This window comes from Mus caroli, unplaced genomic scaffold (genome assembly GCF_978045245.1).
Source record: "Mus caroli unplaced genomic scaffold, Mus_caroli_1 scaffold_3, whole genome shotgun sequence".
Classification (NCBI taxonomy): domain Eukaryota; kingdom Metazoa; phylum Chordata; class Mammalia; order Rodentia; family Muridae; genus Mus; species Mus caroli.
Window position 1 is genome coordinate 108,037,799 of NW_028227258.1, and position 21,267 is coordinate 108,059,065.

The window sequence follows — 21,267 nt, forward strand, 5'->3', positions numbered from 1 at the left end:
CCGTGGGGCTTAAGTCATAGTCTATGCTCGAGTCCTCCTCGTGGGCGTGTTTCTCCTTTGGTATAATAGGGACCGTGTCTTCCACCACCACCTTCTCCGACTTGAAGGTGGAGCACACTCTCTTGCCTACCTGTAAACCCAAAGTGTCCGTATTCCTTTCTCTATGGTCTACTAGCACACACTGTTCATTGAGACCAGGAATGCTGCGGTCACCCCGTGAAGCTAATCCTTTGGATTCCAGTTCGATATTTCGCTCAAGTGCTCCTGCCGCCTGTTGACGAGTAATTTCTTCTGAAACAGAGAAGATTTGGTTTGCGTTTTGCTCAGCAGCATTTTGCTTTGACCGTCTATGAAATAACCCGAAGTTTTTGATATCAGCCACAAAATTCACTTTCCTCTGCTTCTCCCTGGGCGGCTCCTGCACCACCAGGGCGGAACCATTGCTTAGGTTATGTCTCTCGGAGGCAATGGCTGCCGACCGCGGGTGGATCAGAGTGGTTAAATCAAAGAGGCTGAGATTCTTTCTCTTGTCCTTGCCATTACCTTCGCTCTGGCTCTTCTCGTCGGAGTCCGCTGAACTCGCCGCGTTGGCTGACTGTATTGTAGAGAGCTTGCTTCCTCTGAGCAATCCCAGAACTTCGAAGCGGAAGCTAGAAATGTCTTGCTTTAGTTCCTGAATAAAATCCAAATGACACATTAGGTGCTGACTTACGGAAACATCATTTCCTAATTTCATAGAGCTGTCTGAAATGGTCCTGCCCCTTTTGAAGTCGCAGGGTTCTGTCCTCCTGGGATTCTACTTAGAATTTCAGGCTCTGACTCTGATACCTGGTGTCATTAATTTCCCTATTGGTATTTTATATTCTAGTATGATGGTTATTCTTTATGTCAAACATGACAGAGCAGAGAGATCCCTAAAACATGCTTCTGGGTGTATCAGTGGTGCTAGTCCTGGCTGCCATGAGATGAACTGTTCCACTCTGCTTTCTCTGCCACTAGGGACCATTGCTTCTCAAACCATGAGGCAAAGGAAATCTTTTCTTTTTTGAGTTGCTTCTCTTTAGTGTTTTGTGACATCAATGAGAAAAGCAGCTGGGAAATCTTCTAAGTGTAACAGAAAAAGAAACAAAATGGATTGTGCTCTCTGTCACTGTTCGGTGGGTTGTCTACTTTCTTGGAGACAGTGATTTTAAATACTTCCTCTCTGGAGTCTGCTTCTAACTGTCAAACCACTTCCTGGTCCTGGGGTCACGTGTTTTAATGCAATAATTTTTTTTTCCTCTGAAAAGGATGTGCAAAGTAAAAATAACATGAACCTTAGCCTTCTGAGAAACTGCCTCTGTTCTTAATACCTTCTGCGGGGGCTTAGACCAACCATTGGGTCCAGAAGTCCTGGCTCTCGTTCACACAAGGCTCCTAGATTCCTATATATTTTTTTTTTATTTCATTGGAAAACCTCTTTCTTAGCTTCTCTTCTACTCCAGAGCCACACTGTCTTCCAGGACAAAGGGAAGTATTTAGCCTCATAATTGAGATTTATGGTTGCAGAAAAATACTTTGGAGTCTATTTAATTGACAATCTGTGCTGTCTGTTTGGCAGCTCCTCTCCTTGCTTATCTCAATGACTGTTTAGCTCTTGTTTCTCTAATGATCTTTGATGCTTTCATTGCTTTGGTTTTATCTGTAAAATCACATTAACCTGAAAGAATTCCTCCGAAATTTATGAACGGCCATGTAAAAATCAAAGAATCAATTCACATTTAACGTTAAAATACCATTGCCTATGTTCACTTATTTCCTCTCACAAAACTTTAAAAGTTGGAAATCAAGTTCAAAGACTAAGCTTATAACTTGCAATTAATGAAAACTTTATATTCCTGCCCCCAAGGAACCACAGAGACCCAGGAAGCTTGTGCTATTGGTAGTAGATTGGTTAGTAAATGCTTCCAATTTTTAGAAATCAGGCTGACATACAAATGAGAAGCTCACATGGCACAGCAGGGATTGGGGACATGGATCAGAATGCGACCAGGGACTAGGGGTTTCCTTGCCACTAAGGTAAGCCCCCTTGACAGTGTGGGCTAAAGATGTTTCAAAGCAACTTGGGAAATTTCTCTACTTTGCTGTTGTTTTTCTGTTTGTCTGTCTGCCCTTTCACTTAGTTCCATGGAAGTTTAATTTAAAACACAGGAGGCATGGCTAGGTTTGTAAATCTGGCCTTAAAGGCTGCCTCCACATGCTGCCTCCACATGCTGTCTCCACACGCTGCCTCCGCGATGAAGGCGAAGCTTTACCTTGACATTCTCCTCTGTCAAGCCTTCTTCGGTTTTTGCCTCTCTGATCATGGCTGCCACGTACCGCTTCACCAGGTTCCTCATCACCTCCTGAATGACAGGATTGACATTCAGTGCACGGATTCACTTTCTGTACCGAGTCAGATCTGCATTTCGTTTGAATGGCCATTTCAGGAGCAAACACAAGCACTACTTACTTGGTATTGGTGATGTCTTCTCAAGTTATCAGCAGCACGCCGCTGAAAAGGAAAGGATATTCTCCGGTGGTTATATAGATACATTTTTATCCTCAAAGTTATCGCTTTTGCAGATAAGACTGTTCTTGTTGTCTTTTATCACCAAAGTGGGGGCAATGAGCCATAGTCACAGAGAGGTTTCACACACAAAGAATCAATGAACTAAAGTGAAAAGGCACAAGTCTATAACGTATAGGACTCTTAAAGCAGAATAAATTAACAGTGCTAGAAATGGGGTCCTGGGATAGGCTGCAGGGCTGTGAGAGAATGAACTGACCATACTGGATACACACCCAACATCCCTAGAAATACTGAAGGCAGAGACAGGAAATAACCAGGGGAAGAAATAGCAAATGGAATTAGCATTTTCCCATAAATATCAGCACAGAAAAATATAGAAAATCAGTCACTGTAAATAACAATACATAATCTGAGATCTTGGAGGACGGTGAACTTGCACCAGTTGCAGTCGCACATCCGCTGAAGAAACTTTCTGTTTTAGTTAGAAGCGATTTAATAAAACCAGCCAGGGTACTAGTTAAACCTATGGTTTTCAAGGTAGCGAATGTGGCTTTCAGCTACCTTTCACCTTGTGGCTTTGGAGACAGCACCCAGGGAAGCCGGAGTGTGACTGACTCCTCCCACTGCGTCATACCCACCAAGCTCCCAACTCTGCTACCTCTTGGAAGACTGAGATGTTTTAGGTGGGTCTGCACACTATATCAGCTTCTTTGTACAGAATGGAGAGAAGATGGCTGATGGTGAACAAAGTCCATTAAAAACTGAGTTAAACAACAAATGAGATTAAAATTTTACATTTTCACCTTTCATAAGTATTCTAAAAGCATTAATAGAAACCCGTCTATGGTGACCCCACATAATGCAATTTTAATAAGCAGCGGCATTGATTCTTAAGAAAGAACACTGAAAAAAGTCAACCCAAGTAAAAACATTTCTGTAATAAAGGAATTAATTTGGTGTATTTTGAGAAGCTAAGGGAATAATAGTTCTTAGTTTCTAATGAGGCTTTTGATCTTATTCCCTAGTAAATGTTTAACCATAGGCTGATAAGATAGAATTTTAGAAAGAGCAGTGCATAAATATAAAATGATATTTTAAAAATATATATATTAAAAGTCAAAATTCTATTCTACTGAGCCTAAGCAATGTCTGTGTTTCAAGAAAAGCAGTGATTTACAGGAAGAAAGAAAGGCGGTGCTTTGATTCCTAAAGCCACTAATTACCAAAAAACATCGTTCACTACATGCGAACTGAGTTCTCTCTATGATTAAGGTATTTGCCAACAAGAAAACTAGAAAATTAGACCATCTGGAAGAGTGTAGCATGGAAGTTTTATGGCTGGGCCACCAGATGGGGGTGGTGTCTACCTCCTGATGAAACAAAACCCAAGATAAATTCCAAGAGAAAAAACATTTCTAGAAAAAGACAGTGGCCTTCCAGACCCCGTGACATTGCTTAAAATAAAGAGAAGCACAAAATGAGTCATATGTATGTATGTATGTATGCATGCATGCATGTATGTATGTATGTATGTATCTTTAACATTCACTAAAAAGTATTCAACATCAACCAATGACTTCCAAGATACTTTAAGTATATAGACCCTTTATTTACTATAGAACCAATTCAGTTGGTCTACCTTCTCTGGCTTTAGAATCTTTCTAAATTCAGTAAGATAATGTCAAAAGAAGCCTGAGGTCATAGTTGAGCTTTAGTGAGCATTAAACTGAGATTAGGGTTGATAGATTCAGAGTTATGAGTGATAAACAAAGATATCATGGTGCATTTAAACATTAAAATGTACAGAGGGTTTTTTTCAAGTTCTAGAACCTTCCCTAAAATCCATAGTCAACATTTTAAATTCAAATATGCAAGAGAATAAAGTACGTAGTTTAAAGTGAAACATAATATATTGGCTTGGGGAAAAAATTAACAAATATAAAAAGCTTGTCAGAGAAAAGGAAAGGCATAGGAAAAGCTCACTTAGCTAACTGAGGGGTTATATTCCGTGGGTGAGGTTTAAGGTTTACTTTGTGTGAACTGATTGTCATCTCCATCTCCTTGGGAATTACACAATACCCTTTAGCCTCGGGATATTATATCAGCTGTTTAATGTCAGCATAATTGCTAGAGATGAGATAACCACTTTCTTAAAGAAAGGGGGAATCTGAACCAACACACTCACCTAGTGATGTGCATGAAGGGTGCACTCCTCAGCCCATCTATGCCCTTCCCTAGTGACTCAGCACAGACCCTTGTTTTAGCCTCTAGTTTTATGAATCTGTCCCTATTGTCTGCATTTGAAGTGGGCAGTGGTATTACAATATTAAGAATATGGAGTTAAGATTAGATGTGGATAAAACTGATTATATCCCAGAGGGACATTAAAATTGTGCAGTGAAAATAAACTCTTTGGGTAATTTAGGACATTAAATAAGAGGTATGATTCATAGCATCTGTCACTGGTATTATTCATCTTTCTTCACTTATTAATTAGTGATTGACACGAATTAAAAATATCCCTGAATCCTCAAACTTCATCAATTGACCAATCTCTGGATTTCTTCTAAGAAGATATAATTTGAGTGCATTTGCTTCTCTTTGAGTGATTTTTATGTGCTTCATGCTTATCAGAGTACTTTGTTAAGCTAGATCATGAGATGCTGATACCCTTGGAGTAAAGAGATGTGGGAATGAGAAATTGACTTTTAAGTGATACAGCTAGGGACAAGAATGATGGTCAAACTCAGAAGTCAACCATTTATTGTAGGAGTCCAGGATCTTTATGAGTAACTCTGCATACACTGGTCTGTAGCAATCTCTGCGGATTCTCTTTTGTCTCTATAGAAGAGCTATTTGATTGTACAGCCCATTTAAAATACACCATTAGGTGACCACACATCCATATAGACAATATTCTTTCAGAGGCAAGCAGAATCTTCTGAATAGTAAATTGAATAAGCACACTTAAATGGCTTGTCCTCTGTAAGGTGATGGAGTAAGACACAGATAATGGAAAATCCATCATTAAACATGGTGGCGAAGACTGAATGTCCTGTGAACATGGGGAAGAGATAATATTGTTCAGAGTCAAGAATGTAACCAGAAGTGGGGTTTCCGACTGAACATCAGGCACCAGGATTTTGACAAGTCGAGATAGACAAGTGTTACTGAGAGCAACAGTATTGGAAAAGTTAGTCTAGGCTCTTCATGAGAAACCTCTGATGGCACAGTGCAGTCAGTGGTCCTTAGTACCTGGATCTTTAATTAACCAAGTGCCATGGGAAGACGTGTGACTTCTTTGATAGTGCCCTGGCATCAGGCAGTATAGAACTTTGTAGCTTCTGGCCATGGCCACAGATCTTGACTTTTGTTCTGGAAGCTCCATCGCTCTGTGTGCAGCTTTACACAGTGCCTGTGTCTGCACATGGCTTGAACCTTACGGCCTCAGCCTATATACAACTATAGTAAACTATAGACTTTTTTGTTTGTTTCTTTAAAAAAAACTCAGGTATGTTATGTGAATATATTTTTATTTTAATCCCAGGTATGGGATAAGAAACTGCTTCACAACAGGTGATTATGATTTGCCTCCTGTACTAGCAGGGGCGTGATTTTGCCAGCTGCAGATGGTTTAATTCTGGAGACTCGGAAAAGGAAGATCCCCTAGGCAGCCTGGGGCGGCTGCTGCTTCCCCTGCTGCTCCTGGTTGCTGTTGTTGAGGTTTGACAATGTTCTTGAGCAAATCAACAAGAAAAAGGAGCTGGAGATATCCTTAGACCAAATATTGATCTGACCTCAAGAAAAATAACATCCATAATCAGCAGGAACTAGTCCATTTTGTTGTTGAAAGAGGTATGCCCCCCTTTCCCCTCTCACCTTCCTCTCCTCTCTAGTGTTGGAGGGTTGGAAGGGATTAAGGTGGAATAGAGTTGGAAGAGAAGGAGAGGTATAAGAACCCAATAAAATAGCTTTAAAAATAATACTACCAACAAGTTCACATTTCAAGGTACTAGGGGCTTGGAATTTCTAACTTAAACATTGGAAGTAAGGAGAGGAAGATAGTTAAACTCATTATACCCTTTGTAACACACATAATAAATTGTTGCCAATTAGTGATATCTTTAAATGTCATCTATCAGATCTTCTTCAATTATACTTGGGATATTTGTCACCTTGCTATTGGGTAAAGATCTGCTGACGTTCAAGGGCCTTCTACTATTGTTAGAGTGGAGACTGTATCATTATTGTCACCGGAACAACCCACACCTTGAATCGACTGAGGAGTGTTTATAACAATAATGTAATCAGGGGATTTAATTTAAAAGCACTACGGGAACGAGGATAACCAGATTTCTGTGAAGCTTTTGCAGTGTTGAGAGTTGCATTTTTGTAGCTTTTATTTTTAATTAGATTGGTTGTCAACTCTGTCTGACGTTAAAATGGGCCAAGATCAAAGACTTAATTTAGCGTGAGTCTAGGGAGAGTATTTTGGAAGACACACACTTGGTGGTGTCATTCTCTTCTCTTCATCAGTTATACACATGTCAATAATCTACATGCAGCTGGATTGCATGTGTAATGTTCCCTGGTAGGATAGCATTAAAGATGGGGGTGGGGGTGAGGGAGGGGGGAAGGGTGGAGGCTGAAGATATACTCATATAGCATAAGCAGGTTCCACCTGATGTGTTGGGCTAGACCATGGCATTTGAATCATAGAACTAATGGGAAGAAAATGAAGTCGTGAGAAGCCTTGACTGTGCAAGGGAAGCTGAGATTCCAACAGCTGCACAGGCTCTCTCAAACTGAGAGAGAGGTTTGTAACAGGAGAGGGGCTCCAGGGAAGGCACTGTGACATTTGCGGGCTTTTTAGCTTCTATTCTTTCCAGGTCTACCCTGTGGAATGTCAGACTTTCTGCAGAAGCCGATGATTCCCTGCAGTCAACGTTCAGGGTCATTTTCTTTCATTTCCACTCTGGTTTCTGTCCGTCACTAAGTTCCCGGCCCATGAATTATGCCTTTTAGTCTTTCCTCTGCTCAGTGAATCCTATTAAGGATGCAGCCTGCTGTGTTCTCCTTCAGAACTGTAAAACGGCAAGGGGCCAATGCAGGATGGAATCAGTTCCTCCAGAAATTGCAGTTTGACACTGCTTGAAAAGAATTTACTTAGTGTCCTCTAGAAAACACTTTCTCACCACTGCAGCACGCAGTTGTGAATTCCTCTTCATAAGACCACGTTCTAAATGTCTAAAATAAAGACACAGGATTCCCAGATGCCATCCTGTCAGACCAAGAGATCAGGGCCTCATTCCTGAAGTTCAAATTCACAAAGTACATCCTATACCACCTCCCCTTTGAGCAAGCAAATTCAAATGTATAAAAATGAAATCTGTCAAAAATGATAATGAAGTCCTCTTGGTTTAGAAGAAGGAAACAATGGCTATTTCAGTTTCCAAGTTGCCTCTGGAAAGTCACAATATTTCAAGGAAGCTGTAGTTTCTCTCACAAGTGCTAAAGTACAGAGGATGAATTACAGATTATTCAAAAGTCACAAACTTTCTTACAGAAATCTCAACTACTAAGTGTCATAATTTTAGACTCCTTTTTAAATATAGGTATATTCAGATGACATATATATACACACATATATCACATCCATATTCATATATATGTGTAATATATACCCTATTCCAAACATCAGGGTCAATGTTTTTATATCATGTGCCCTTGATCGTGTATGATGAGAATGACATGTGTTATGTGTTCCTATGTTGCTCTTATCTTAATTCTGTCAGATGAGAAAATATTGTTAGTGTGAGGTCTCAACTAACTACATGTAAATAACTATTTTACAACAAACAAACAAACAAAAAACCAAACCAAACCAAAAAAAAAAAAAAAAAAGCGGGTTGAATAAACCGTTCCCAGCAAATCTTCCAGCAGGAACTCAGGGGAACCAGGCTTTTCATGGATGGCTGCTGTCCTTTCTGTAAGACACATAGTCAAGCCCATGGAGAGTGGTGAAGCTTGAGCTGTACATTTTGACAAATTACCATTAAAGATGAAGTGCAGGCCTGGACCGCTGTCTTCCTTCTTTTACAACTGATGGGGAGCTGGGGATGGGGGCAGCACATTCACAGGTTCTAATTCTCTTGTCACTGACTTAATTAATTGTATTTCTGTGGCAACTGCTGACTCTTTAATTGCTCATCTACATGCTGAGGCTGGCTGACACTGAGTGACCCTGAGACCCTGCTTCATGTTTTACTATGCACAGAAGAGAAGATCACATAGTGGAAAATATAAAACTCAAGAAATGCCATGGTTTTATGAAAGATTTGGTAGTTTGGGGAGTTAATATGTTGCCCTATTAACTTATGCATCCCAGTTACAAATCCATCCTGTCTGAAGCATTAAGAATGTTTCACTTCAATTCAATGCTTTGGGGGAGGCAGTACTTTAGCCTTCTTGGGCTTTAATTAAATGTATTTAAACCACTCCAACAATAAGCACAGAGATTGAGTTTTAGCTTATAAAGCTGAGATAAATCATAATGCTTTCTTTGAAGAGGGACTTCTCACTAAACTTTCAATCTATAAAAGAATTCTAGATGACTCTGGTATAAGCTGGACTAAAGCTTTAATACCACTGAAAGCACTCACAAACATTTGATAGGGGACTGTAGAGATGGATCCATGGTTAAGAGCACTGGCTGCTCTTGCAGAGGACCCAGGTTTGGTTTCTAGCACGAACATGGTAACTTACAACATTCTGCAACTCTATTCCAGGGGACCTAACACATTCTTCTGACCTCCAAGAGATCACAGACATACAATAAACAAAATTCTCAGACTCGTGATTTTGCTGTTATTTGATTAGTGTATTCTCAGTAATTGGCCTTTCTGTGGGATTTTTATGATTGCCTAGGGGAAAAAAAAAACATCTGTCAATAAGGGGTGCACTTCCTTCATAAAGGTTTTGCTCAACAAAAAAACATTTCTTCATCATTTGTTTTCCTGCATAAAGTAATCAAGGGAAAGGTTGATTTACCTGAAAATATCAATTATCCATCAGAGGAAGTCTGAGGTTAAGACAAACCATGAATTGATGAGTTTTCAGGATGACTAAATCACTATTGCCAGGAAGCTTGAACAAGATGAACTGAGCAATAATGACTCCTGGAAAGTAACCAGGGCAGTCACACCCAAGAAGAGCTGTGGTTCGAGGTGCTTTCTGAGAATGTGAATTGAATGACCAGCAGTGTGAATTCACACAACTTATGGGTGACAAGACTTTCTAAGCAAACCACAGTAGGAAGGTTAGAGAGAATGCCTCGAAGACCATACTCACCTCTGGCTGAATTGTGAATTTTTTAAAAGCATGGCATAAATTTACACATGTTGTGGGTCAGATCATAATTCAAAACTGCCTGTTTAAAGCAGGGCTTTAAGATATAGTTGCTCAAAATCTCTGAAGGCCTCACTGAAAAATCAAAAGCTGAGTGTGAAACACAAAACCCTGTTGTGCATTCCTCAGACTTTCCAGGGAATAAGAGAGGGTGATGGGAAGCCAAGTACACTGAGAAACAAAGGACCTATTTGTCACCCCACTCCCCTTGCTTTTGTCCCCAAGGGATCATGAGAAACTGGATAAAGTAAAGAAGTTGTTTTCTAAAGATCTAGTGTCCATGCAGTAAATTATCACAGAGGTTGGCCAAACATGAGTGACATCACAGCTGAGTGACCTTACAGCAATAGCAATGACTTTGCACCCTTTTTCCTCATTAACTCTTCTACAGTCTGACAACCACCTTTTTTAAAAAATGAAACCGCATGCATGTATTTTGTGTGTGCATGTATATATGTGTGTGAACACATGTGCCATAGCATGTGTACAGAGGTCAGAGGCTAACTTTTAGGAGTTGGTTCTCTCCTTCTACCATGTGGGTCCAGCTCTTCAGGCTTAGCAGAAAGCACCTTTCACCACTGAACTACCTTTCTGGGCCAGTTTTACAATGAGTTCATGCCCTTTTTGTTTTGTAGATAAAGGCAAACTATACAGATAATGTCACACACACACACACACACACACACACACACACACACACAGAGAGAGAGAGAGAGAGAGAGAGAGAGAGAGAGAGAGAGAGAGAGACACTCATACCACAATTAAGAGTTCACAAAGTAAGCCAAAGTATTACACCTTTAGAGAGTAGAAAAAGACAAAATTCTGAGTTTGGTTGGGATAAAGCTTACCTAAGACCCTTAAGGGGAGAGAATAAGAGCTATTTGATGCTGCAACGAAGGTGGAGGATGCACGTATGACTCAGAAGATTTGGTTTGACATAAATTTTCAAATCACTAAAGCATGCACAATAAAAGGTTAGAAAAAATGTATATTGCAAAAGAAAAAAATAAGTTTGTGGCTAATTAGCTTAAATTATCTTGCTGTGCATCAGATTGGAGCCAAAGATGTAAATTTAAAAATAGAGAATCAGAAGAATTTTGTGTTTTGAGGACAGTAATCTATAGCCAAGAAAACTCTGGAACTTACACCATTTAAGGTCTCCTTCTGAAAAGTAGGACTTGGTCCTTTAACAGAAAACTGGATGTCATCTGTGGTCATGCATCTGTGACCGTGCACCTTGAAAGAACTAACCCTTTTCTGACTTCAGAAGCAAACTAGGGTTTGTGTTCCTCAGTGCTTAGAAGGGAGGATGTCTAAATGAATTTCAAGACCTTCCTTGCACCTAAGAACTGGAGGTGCCATAGACTAATGGCTGCCAGTGAGGGGCTTTGGAGACAGCAGAAAGGCAGTTCTGAGAATGGTCCTCTAGCCTTTGTGTGGACAAAACAGGAGGATATAGTATTAAGATGAGAGTGTAGTAGGTTATAACAAGTTTCATGGGCATATTAAAACCCCAGGTTCCCCCTGATTTGCCTAAAATATAAATGCGAAAGACACATTTCCATGAACTCATGGACTTTCTGTTTTTCAAAATTAAAACACTTGTATGTGAAGCAATGTACTAGGCCATATTGACTAAAGTAACATGATCATTGCTGTCTTCTCCTCTTGAAGAACTGTTTAAAATAATCTTAGAAATTTAGTCAGGTGTGGTGGTGCATCCTTTTAATCCCAGTACTGGAGATGCAAAGGCAGGTGCATCTCTGAGTGTTCCAGGCTAGCCTGGGCTATATAATGTGATCCTGCCTCTAAAAACTTCTTACATTGAAATGCAGCAAATAAATTTTGGTCCAGAAAGGAGAAATCTGAAAGTGCACATTCCAGAAAACATTTTACACATATTTTACATACAATGCCAGTCATTGCATGCATTGTTTGTATAGCATCTTGTATATTACCACATTAACATATTGATTAGTTTGTTTAGCAGATATTATTGTAGTGTCTTCACTGCTGTACTTTCCTCACAGATGCCTTCAAGAATGGGGCCCCATCTCCATACCTCATCTACACCTCAAATTCTAGCTGAGTTACTGACCTGTTGGAACACTTGCCATTGTTGCTTACTGTGATCCCTGAAAGATTTTTTCTGTTCATTATTCTACAACATTTTAAAGATTATTTGAATTTAATGCAGCCTAGTGGGCAAATCAAACATTTAGAGTAAAAGATTTCTACTCTTTCTTAAAATCACTGATAAAGGCAGCAAGTTACTAAGAGGTTTTTTATGTTACTTTTCTGATCCAGCTGTGATTGTAAGGTCACTTATATTCCCCAACTGTGATTCCTCAAGCTCAGAGCGCATAGTATATAGAAGCAAACAAAATCGCCTCTCCTAAGCAGCGACTCTCATGCCAGTCAGTTTCTCATTGGACTTAGAATTGATACTGGGTTGAATGGACAATCCATGGCACTCTCTGTAGGAGAGAGCCTGTGAAAGCTAATCACAAGCTGTGAGAGTGTGTAGTCAAGGACAAGGGGGAAGGCCCTCAGCTGCCAGTGCCAGAACCACAATCCAGGTCTTGTTTCTAGTTTTAACAGCTTCTGCACACTTTTCTTGGTGAGTTCCCTCGAGATTAATCATACTCACGCCATCTCCACACTCCTAAAGCTACCTCAAGATATACGGCTGTCACATTAGCCCAACATGACACAGGCAAGTCTCTCAGACTAGACACATGAAAGAAGTCCACATGCCCAGGTCACATTGCAAAACAAAAACAATAGGAAAGGCCAAGACATTATGTCCTAGCCTCCAACCAAACTCCTATACAATTGATCTCCAACAAGAACGCATGTCCTTCATCCCAACCAACGACTCCTATAGAAATGGTTTCCAATGAGAATGACCTGGATGAACACAGATTTTAAAATAACACAGGACACAGATTTTAAAATAAACTCATACGCTTCAAAGAAATAAAGACGTTTAAAAGACAAGAACAAACACTCCAATGAACTTAAGGAAAGTAGCAATAAATGCCTAAGTGATGTTCAAGAAAACATAGACATACAGTTAAATGAAATGACAAAGTCAATTTAGCATTTGAAAATCGAATTCTTTAAATAGACAGAAATATTAAGGAGAATTCAAGCTGAAAGGAAGCTGGAACTGAAAAATCCAGCTCAAAGACTTTACTAGTACAATGGGCCAAATAGAATCTGGCATTTCAGAATACCAGGGCCTCTGGTGGTTTGAGTAGTAATGACCCCATACACTCATATATTTGCATGCATGGTCTTTAGGACAACTTTAAGACAGAAGTTGGTACTAGGAAATAGAGTATTGCTGTGACCATGCTTGCTGTTGGTGAAAGGTGGGCTTTGGGACTTTAGATTAGGAAAGCAGTTGAATGTTCTAAGCAGGATTGATGTGCTATTGTCATAGGAGCAGGGAAGACAGTGGTGCTGAGAGCAGTGTAGACAATGATGGCCCTGCTCATGAGGTTTCAGAAAGAATTTTAGTAAGTGGCTTAGAGATTGTTCTTGTGATATTTTGGCAAGAAATGTGGCTCTATCTTGTCATTTTTCAAAATGTCTGCCTGAGGATAAACTGAAGAATTTTGGATTAATGGCATTGGCAGAGGAGATTTCAAGACAGCCTAGTATGGGCTGTGTCTCATGGTTATTGATGGCCAGTCTTAATGGAAATCTATAATAGAAAAAAGCAAACTGAGCAAGGAAAACAGAAAGTAAATGTATAGTTTGAGGGGAAAAGGAGCATCAAGAAATATAATGGAGATAACTCCAGTGCTCAAGGAGATAAATAAAGTTTAAAGCAAAATCTGATCTTAAAAGAGAAAAAGGAAGAGGTCACCTCAGGGCAAGACCCCACACATATGCTTCCAACTGGTGAAAAGTAAAGGAAAGCTTACACTGTGAAGGAAACCACTGAAAACAGACCCTGATCAAAATGTATTTGAAAGACGTGGCCAAATTCCAGCCCCAGAAAGCAGCAGAACTTGGCAGCTTTGGATACAAGAAATAGGTAATGGAATCTCCCTCTTAGACTAAGGAAAGCCAACGAGGCTAGGCATATGTCAGGGGTGCCCTTGCATAGAGTCCTCTCTTGCATCAAGTTGTGTAGGTGAATCCTGGATTTCACTAGAGCCCCCAAGAATGTTGGAGATGCAGAGCTGTGGAACACTTCCTGAGGAAAGCTGTGGACCAAGTGTGGAACCATCCCAAGAGAGATAATTGTGTTGCAGTTAACAAAGCTGGTGGGAGTTGGAGATCTGGAGAGTATTTTGACATCAGGCATGGAGATACAGAGTTTGGAGTTTGCTGTGCTGCTTTTTAGGTCTTTCTTTGGTCCAGTGTTACTTCAGAATGCTCACTTTCCTCTCTTTTGGAAGAATAATGCATATTTTGTGCCACTGTATATTGGAAGTGTGTGATCTGGTTTTTAATTTTACAGAGGATTACAGTTAAGAGATTGCTTTGAGTCTCAGAGAGACTTTCAGCTTTTAAACAGGGTTGAGCCTGTGACAGACTATGGGGATTTTTGAAATTGGCCTGAATGTACTTTTGCATTATGATATGGACATAAGCTTATGGGGGCCAGGGAGTGAAATATGGTAATTTAAAAGAGAATGGACTAAAATAGACTCATATCTTTGAATAGGTAGTCATTAAGGGGTGGTGCTGTTTGACAGGGATTAGGAGATATGGCCTTGTTGAAGTGGGTATGGTCTTGTTGGAGGAATCCCGTCACTGGGGTTGGGCTTTGGGATATCAGAAGCCAAAGATATCTCCAGCCCTGACCCCCACCCTCTCTCTCCGCACTGCCTGCAGATCCAGATCCAGAATTGTTGAGCTACTTCTCCAGCTCCACGTCTGCCTGCCTGTCACCATGCTTTGGGCCGTGATGACAATGGACTGAACCTCTGAAACTATAAACAATCCTAAATTAAATGCTTTCTTTTATATGAGTTTTAGTAGTCATGGAGTCTCTCCACAGCCATAGGACTGAAGTTAACCGATCTAATGAAGACTTATAAAGGCTATAACTGGTAAACCAACAGCCAATATCATCCTAAGTGATGGATTCAGTGCTAGACACTAGGACTTGAAGACACTGCAGCATGCATTTTTCCTCATGGACTCTACAGTTCAGAGGGAGAAAGAGACAAAGTGTTAGATATGCCACAGATAAATCACTGTTGCAATTGCAGAAAAGCTAGAAATCAGGGTAGAAGAGAAAGAGGGCTGTGGCCCCACGCCTAGGCTAATAGAATAGAGTGGCCTCTTTGAAGAGGGTGGATTCTACTGAGATGTGACTGATGTCTTTTATTCAGAAAACGGGCTGGGGAAGAGTCCTAGCTACTCTGTCAGAGATCTGAACACAAGCGATATACAGTTAAACTTCACTGTGTGGTCAGTCAGTCAGGACAGGAAGTCATGACACCAGACACTTCCCTGATAACTCACAGGTGGGAGCACAGAGAGAGCAACAAGGTTTCATGGACTCCACCCCCCCAGCATCCCCTATTGGGACACACAGTCTTCCAGAGACCTCCCTGGAGGCTGTGACTCTCTTTCACCCCACAGGGTTGGATATTGATCTCTTGACTCTCTTTCACCCCACAGGGTTGGATATTGATCTCTTTTAATCTGCCATGTCTCCCTTTCAGATTTGTTTCCTCAGTTATGCATATGATTGATAAGGTCTTTCTCTCTCTCTCTCTCTCTCTCTCTCTCTCTCTCTGTCTCTCCCCCTGTGTCAAGACCTGCCCATATTTGGTAAAGAATCAACTCTATGCAAACACATATTCGACAGCTGGTGTGGCACTAATAGGATGTGCCCTTACCCCAATTGTCCCGAAGCTTTCTGGCTTCCTTCTCATCTTTTTCTTACATAAGTGTGTCCATATCCACTTGACCAGGTACCACAGGGACTTGGGGCTTGGGATGACATTGAAAGGTGTAGGTAGGGTCCCTCCTTCTTCAAAGTAGCTCATCCAAAGCTTTGTTCGAGCAAATTTCCATTCTATATCTGCATGGTCCTGAACGAGAGAAAATGACAAGGTAATATAAACCTCCCAGACAGAACCTGAACCTGACACAGAGTGACTCTTGGAGCATTAATTAGATGGCTTATAAAAAAAACACTGCTAACTCCCAGAGACAATGACTTACCCAGTAGGGACATATGTCACTGTCACTCTGTCCATCCTTCTCCAGGGAAACAGAGATCGACAGTTGTGTATTAAAGAGGCCTTGGCGATTAGTTATGACTGGGAGCCAACGCTGCAGTTCTAGCCCTGGAAATGGCCTAGTTCAGTCTCATTAGGTGCCAGGCAGAGGCGTGGCTTTACATCTCAGGCCAGTCCTTGGACATTGCTTAGTTGAATGCCCGTGCACAGTTGCTCACCAATGAGCCTTTGGTGCTTCAGGGAATGTCTTCCCGGAGATGCTTCCACATGGACAACTCTCTCTCTCTCACCTTCAGACTACTGGTGCAAATTTACAGAGAAATCCCACCAACACACAATGCAGCATACTGCCTCTACCACAGCACTGAGTCTGGGTGTGACTATCATACAAGAGCTATTAAGCAGGAGATTTGTGTCCCAGGATGGTGAGCAAATCTCATCTGTTAGTCCAGCATAATCATGAGACTACATGCCTTGTATACCAGTGCTCAGTTCAAGTTCTGCACTCCAGGGAAACCTAGAACAGCAGAGGAGGCACATTCACAGCAGGTTCTACTCTCTCTCCTCAATGTTGAAATTTTGTGCTAATTTCTTTTGTTCCTGTTATATGTTTTGAGACAAAGAACTTTTAAGAAGTCAAGTATATGACTGATACACAGTAGATGCATAAGAGATTTATGATCAATGTAAAGGTATGAGAAGACTTCTGTTATGGCTTGTGCTAACCTTTCTACATTCTTTGATTTACCCTATGGCTTGCAGAGTCAGTGTTATGATTCTGGGAGACACAGACTTCAATGCTCGACATGCAAACATCCCAAAGAGTTTCCCTCACATGACTGAGGCTTCTCTAACTCTGTCCTGATGCCTGCCCATCTTACAATGGTTTCAGTATTTGGGCTAAATAAAATGGAAGATGGGAGGTTTGTTTTCCATCCATTGCCTAGAAAAACAAGATTCATTTTAAAAAAGCAATGAATTAATGTCACAATACTCCTGAGTAATGTTTTCTTCTGGACAAAGCTGGGACATCTAATGTTCCATGGGATCCAAACTGTCGGCAGTGTCTCTGTACCTAGCTTGGCATTTTCTGTTCCTTTCTAGTACTCCGGATATATGTGGGATCTATCTAAATAAAACAAAAGAAACAAAACAAACAAACAAACAAACAAACAACAAACCAAACCCACCACCCCAACACAAAAATAAAAAGAAACAAAAACAAACAAACAAACAAAAACCAAAGCTTCAGGCTCTGGAATGTTCCATGAGGTTCTGTGTAGCCACAAACTCTGGTCTTCATCCCCAGCTCAGTAGAGTAAGAGGACTTCTAACAAATAGCCTGTGAATCAAACATACAAATGTCGTATTCTCATGCCCTGCCTTTTTTCATCAGTGAGAGGTAACAGAAAAATTTACCTCTGTGAAGAAAATTGAACTAAAATTTAGAGTCCTACTTGTCCAAGAGCATAGTAGCGGTTCAGAAGTTCTGCTATAGATTCAAAGGCACACCATAACTGCTGCTATGTTCCCCCCCCCCAATTGACAGCATCTAGTTATGCTGTACACTAAGATGTGGCTATGAAAGACTTCTCATGCATGTTTTGTGCCATGGTAAAGCTTCAGTTTATAAATATAGCTGTTCTCTGTAGACTTAGACCACAAGTTCATAAGTTCAAAGTTTTACATGGACAAAGACCCCACTTCTGTTGCTGCAATGTCTCTATAACAGTCCTTGGTAAAGGGCATTTACACAATCAATCAGTTGGTAAGACATTTTTCTTATCGGTTGTGTGTTTTGTGGCACAGTATTTCATGTTTTAGCCTAGGCTGGTCTGGAACATACTATGTAGCTCAGGCTAGCCTTGAATTCAAAATGGTCTGCCCATCTCAGTCTTCCAATTTCTGAGATTACAGATTTAAGCAACTATGCCTAGGCAGAATTTGTAAGATTATTAATAAATTCTGCTATATTGTTTACAAGCCAGAATTTTAAGTAATATATATCATGTCACATATTGATCTGGAGAATTCAAGATCATTTCTATATTGGTTGTATTTACTAAGCTTTTAGAAAACCAGTTTCATGGATCTGTGCACCATATGTGTGCCTGGTATTAGCTGAAGCCAGAAGAGGATACTGGATGCCCTGGGAGTGGAGTTATAAGCTGTCATTAGCTCCATGGGAGTGCTGGGAATAGAACCTGGGACCTTTAGAAGGGCAGCCAGTGCTCTGAAATGCTAAGCCATCTCTCCAGCCTCTGGTTTTTCTAGGCTTTAAGAAAAAAATTTTCTTTCTTTACCAAATTTATCTCTAAGATTTATTTTTGTCTTTCCAAGCTGGCGTGGGTTTGTTTATGCTGAGTTAGCAGATCACAGGCAAAGAGATGCTGCTGAGGCTGATGGACTGCTTGCTGATAGATAGATGGCCGATCTCATTCTAAATGGTTTGATGGTGGTGGCTACCTGGCAACAGAGGCTGACTTAAGTTTCCCTGTTACTCTGTGTAGAAAAATAGATTAATACACAGCCATTTATGCTATATACTCTTTACATACACCACCAATTAATTATTTACAATTCTGATCTTTCTCCCCTCAATAGTAAATTATAGCTTTATTTCTTCTGATGAGAAGATAGAATAGAGGAGAGAACAACATTAAAACATTGAGTTAAAGTTAATTATCAACTTACGGCAATTAGTTGGTAAGAATTATTCATCATAGCGATTAACATGTTCAGCAGGACAACCAGAGAGATGACATTATATGTGCCAAACATGGTGGCCCCAACAAACTCAGTGAACTCGTGCTGGGCTTTGACATTGGTAACATAGAGATTGATGAGTCCAAATATTGACCAAAACAGGGACTGTAGTGTCTCGAATAACCTGTAATAAAATATGAAAGTATTAATGTAATCTTATAATGTATATTATATGTAGGTACATATATATGGTATTAATTTAGCACAAAGATTACAAATTAAACTTAATAAAATAAAGTATTTTTATCAAACTGATACAAAAATTATACGCCTTTGTTCTATTTACTATACTATCCAAAGGGCATTGAAACCTTTTGTTTGCTGGAGCAAATGGATAAAGGAGATTCAGACCCTGAAAATGTTTGATTGCTGTGTTAAGAATAGTTTTTAATTTCTCACATGGTTGGAGGAAAATACAGAGATAATAATATAATGCTCACGACACATGGACAATATGCAAAGCTTGTATCTTAGCATCTTTATGAGACACAGTCTCCCTTGATTACTTTTGAGTTTGTTTTGTGCTGGCTGTGCTGGCAGAAATACACAATTTCACCCGAGAACAATTGACTCACAGTGTGTCGCATATTTACTATTTGTTCGTAGACAACTTGTTGAGACCTGTCCTCAGTCTCTGAAGGAGAGTTAATTCTAAAGCTTACTACCTGATGACAGCCAGTCAGGCTTTTTCTGGTTCACTCTTCGTTATGAAAAGATTAAAACAAAATAAATTTGATTTTCAGATTTTTTACATTTATAACTGAACCTGTACGTCATATACTGCATTGGACAACAGATAGTGTCAGAGTGCTTACACACTATAATTTATTTTAATTTCAAGGCATATTTTATTCACTCAGGTTAACAAGTGAATTCTGGTTGTTTTATTAAAAGGGAAATATGTCCTTTATTTTAACATGAGAAAATATAATAATATCAAAATCACTTGTACCCAAATTAAAAATTATTTGTTTTAATGTTTTGTATAACACATTAACATGGTATGATGGTAGTAAAGGTTTTAGACTCTTGAAAGTATTCAAAATAAGACTATATCTACATTTTCTTAGAAAAATTAAGACAAAAATGAAGACCTTGGGGTACCTGGCATAGAGTCTAAGGGGGTGGAATTTCAGTCTTTAGAAAGACCAGGCCTAGACTAGAATCCCATTCAGAGAACAAGTCAACCACGTTCCAGCTGCATAGCTCCTTCATCCCTTCCTGAGCTGCCCACCAGTGAATACGAGGTCAGCTATAGTCAGATGACCCCGGAAGACAGAATTCATGAGGCTGACTTCCTCTCTGGAGGAGATACTAAGATGATGTAGATGCTCAAAGAGGTTGAGATTGAGTTTATGAGGCTCATTGGCAATAGGGTATGGGGAGTCTTGCAACAATATATACAGATATGCAGACAACAAAGGATGAATAAATCATAGAATAAGAAAGAAGAGTACACAGGGAGACACTGCATCATACTGAGACCGATGAGGACGGAACCCTCCTGGGCCAGCTGTGATAACTCTCTCTTCCTAAACCTGGGCTTATCCTCCTTGCTCAGAGGACCCGAGGGCTCAATTCTATGTATCTTCTTACAGCAGAAAGCCTGTTACTGACACAATTCACGTCTGGCCCTCATGATCAAAGAAGTTTAACCAAATATATATAAACTGCCTCTTAGACCTTATTTCTACAAATCTATTGCTTTTCACAAATGAAAGCTTCAAATTTCTATCAGTTGGAAAGCTGATTCTAGGAGATGAAATCTAATTTTTCTCTACATTTTAGAAGAGTTAAATGCTGCAATAGGTAACTGTGACAAAGTTGCTGCTTTGACCACGCTTAGCCAGAAGGAAAGGTGTTGCATGAGAAGGTGAAGATGCATTCATATGGGAGAGCCCCATTGAAATTGTCATGGAGACTCAAGTGAACTCATCAACTCCAGAAAAGTTCATGAAAACAGCTTAATTTGGTGCAAAATTCCAATTCCTTAAGTTTTAGTAACTCTTAGGCATCCTTTGAATTTAATAGGATTGTCTGCATCCTGTCTTTCCCAGTAGTGATGGCTATTCATAGGAATATACAATGATAATCCAGATGTGTTTGTCCTGACACAAGCGAGCATCTCAGGAAGTTTTACACGATGCGGCTGAGATTTGATTCAGTAGATAAAGTACTTGCTGTGTAATCCACTGCCTGGAGCCCAGATCCCGAGCACCCACACAAAAGCTGGGCAGGTCTGGCTCTTGCCTATAAATCCCAGTCTTTATGGGGTGGAGACAGGGGATGCCCGAGGCTGGTGGCCAGGCTAGCTAAATCAGCATGCTT

General features: G+C 40.2%; 1 protein-coding gene across 3 annotated transcripts in view; it reads right to left on the reverse strand.

Moving 5' to 3' along the window:
- The window catches only part of Trpc4 (transient receptor potential cation channel subfamily C member 4), a 174,617-nt gene that overhangs the window by 420 nt on the left and 152,930 nt on the right, over positions 1-21,267 (reverse strand). For 2 of the 3 annotated variants that reach the window (XM_029475582.2, XM_029475584.2), the window contains 5 exons: positions 18,868-19,063; positions 15,829-16,023; positions 2,492-2,533; positions 2,295-2,384; positions 1-673 (listed from right to left, as the gene is read on the reverse strand). The exon at positions 1-673 is cut by the window's left edge and continues 420 nt beyond it. In XM_029475582.2, coding sequence (XP_029331442.1) covers positions 1-673; positions 2,295-2,384; positions 2,492-2,533; positions 15,829-16,023; positions 18,868-19,063 — 1,196 coding nt within the window. The remainder of the gene's footprint in view (positions 674-2,294; positions 2,385-2,491; positions 2,534-15,828; positions 16,024-18,867; positions 19,064-21,267) is intronic. The other variant, XM_029475583.2, reaches the window with a different exon arrangement.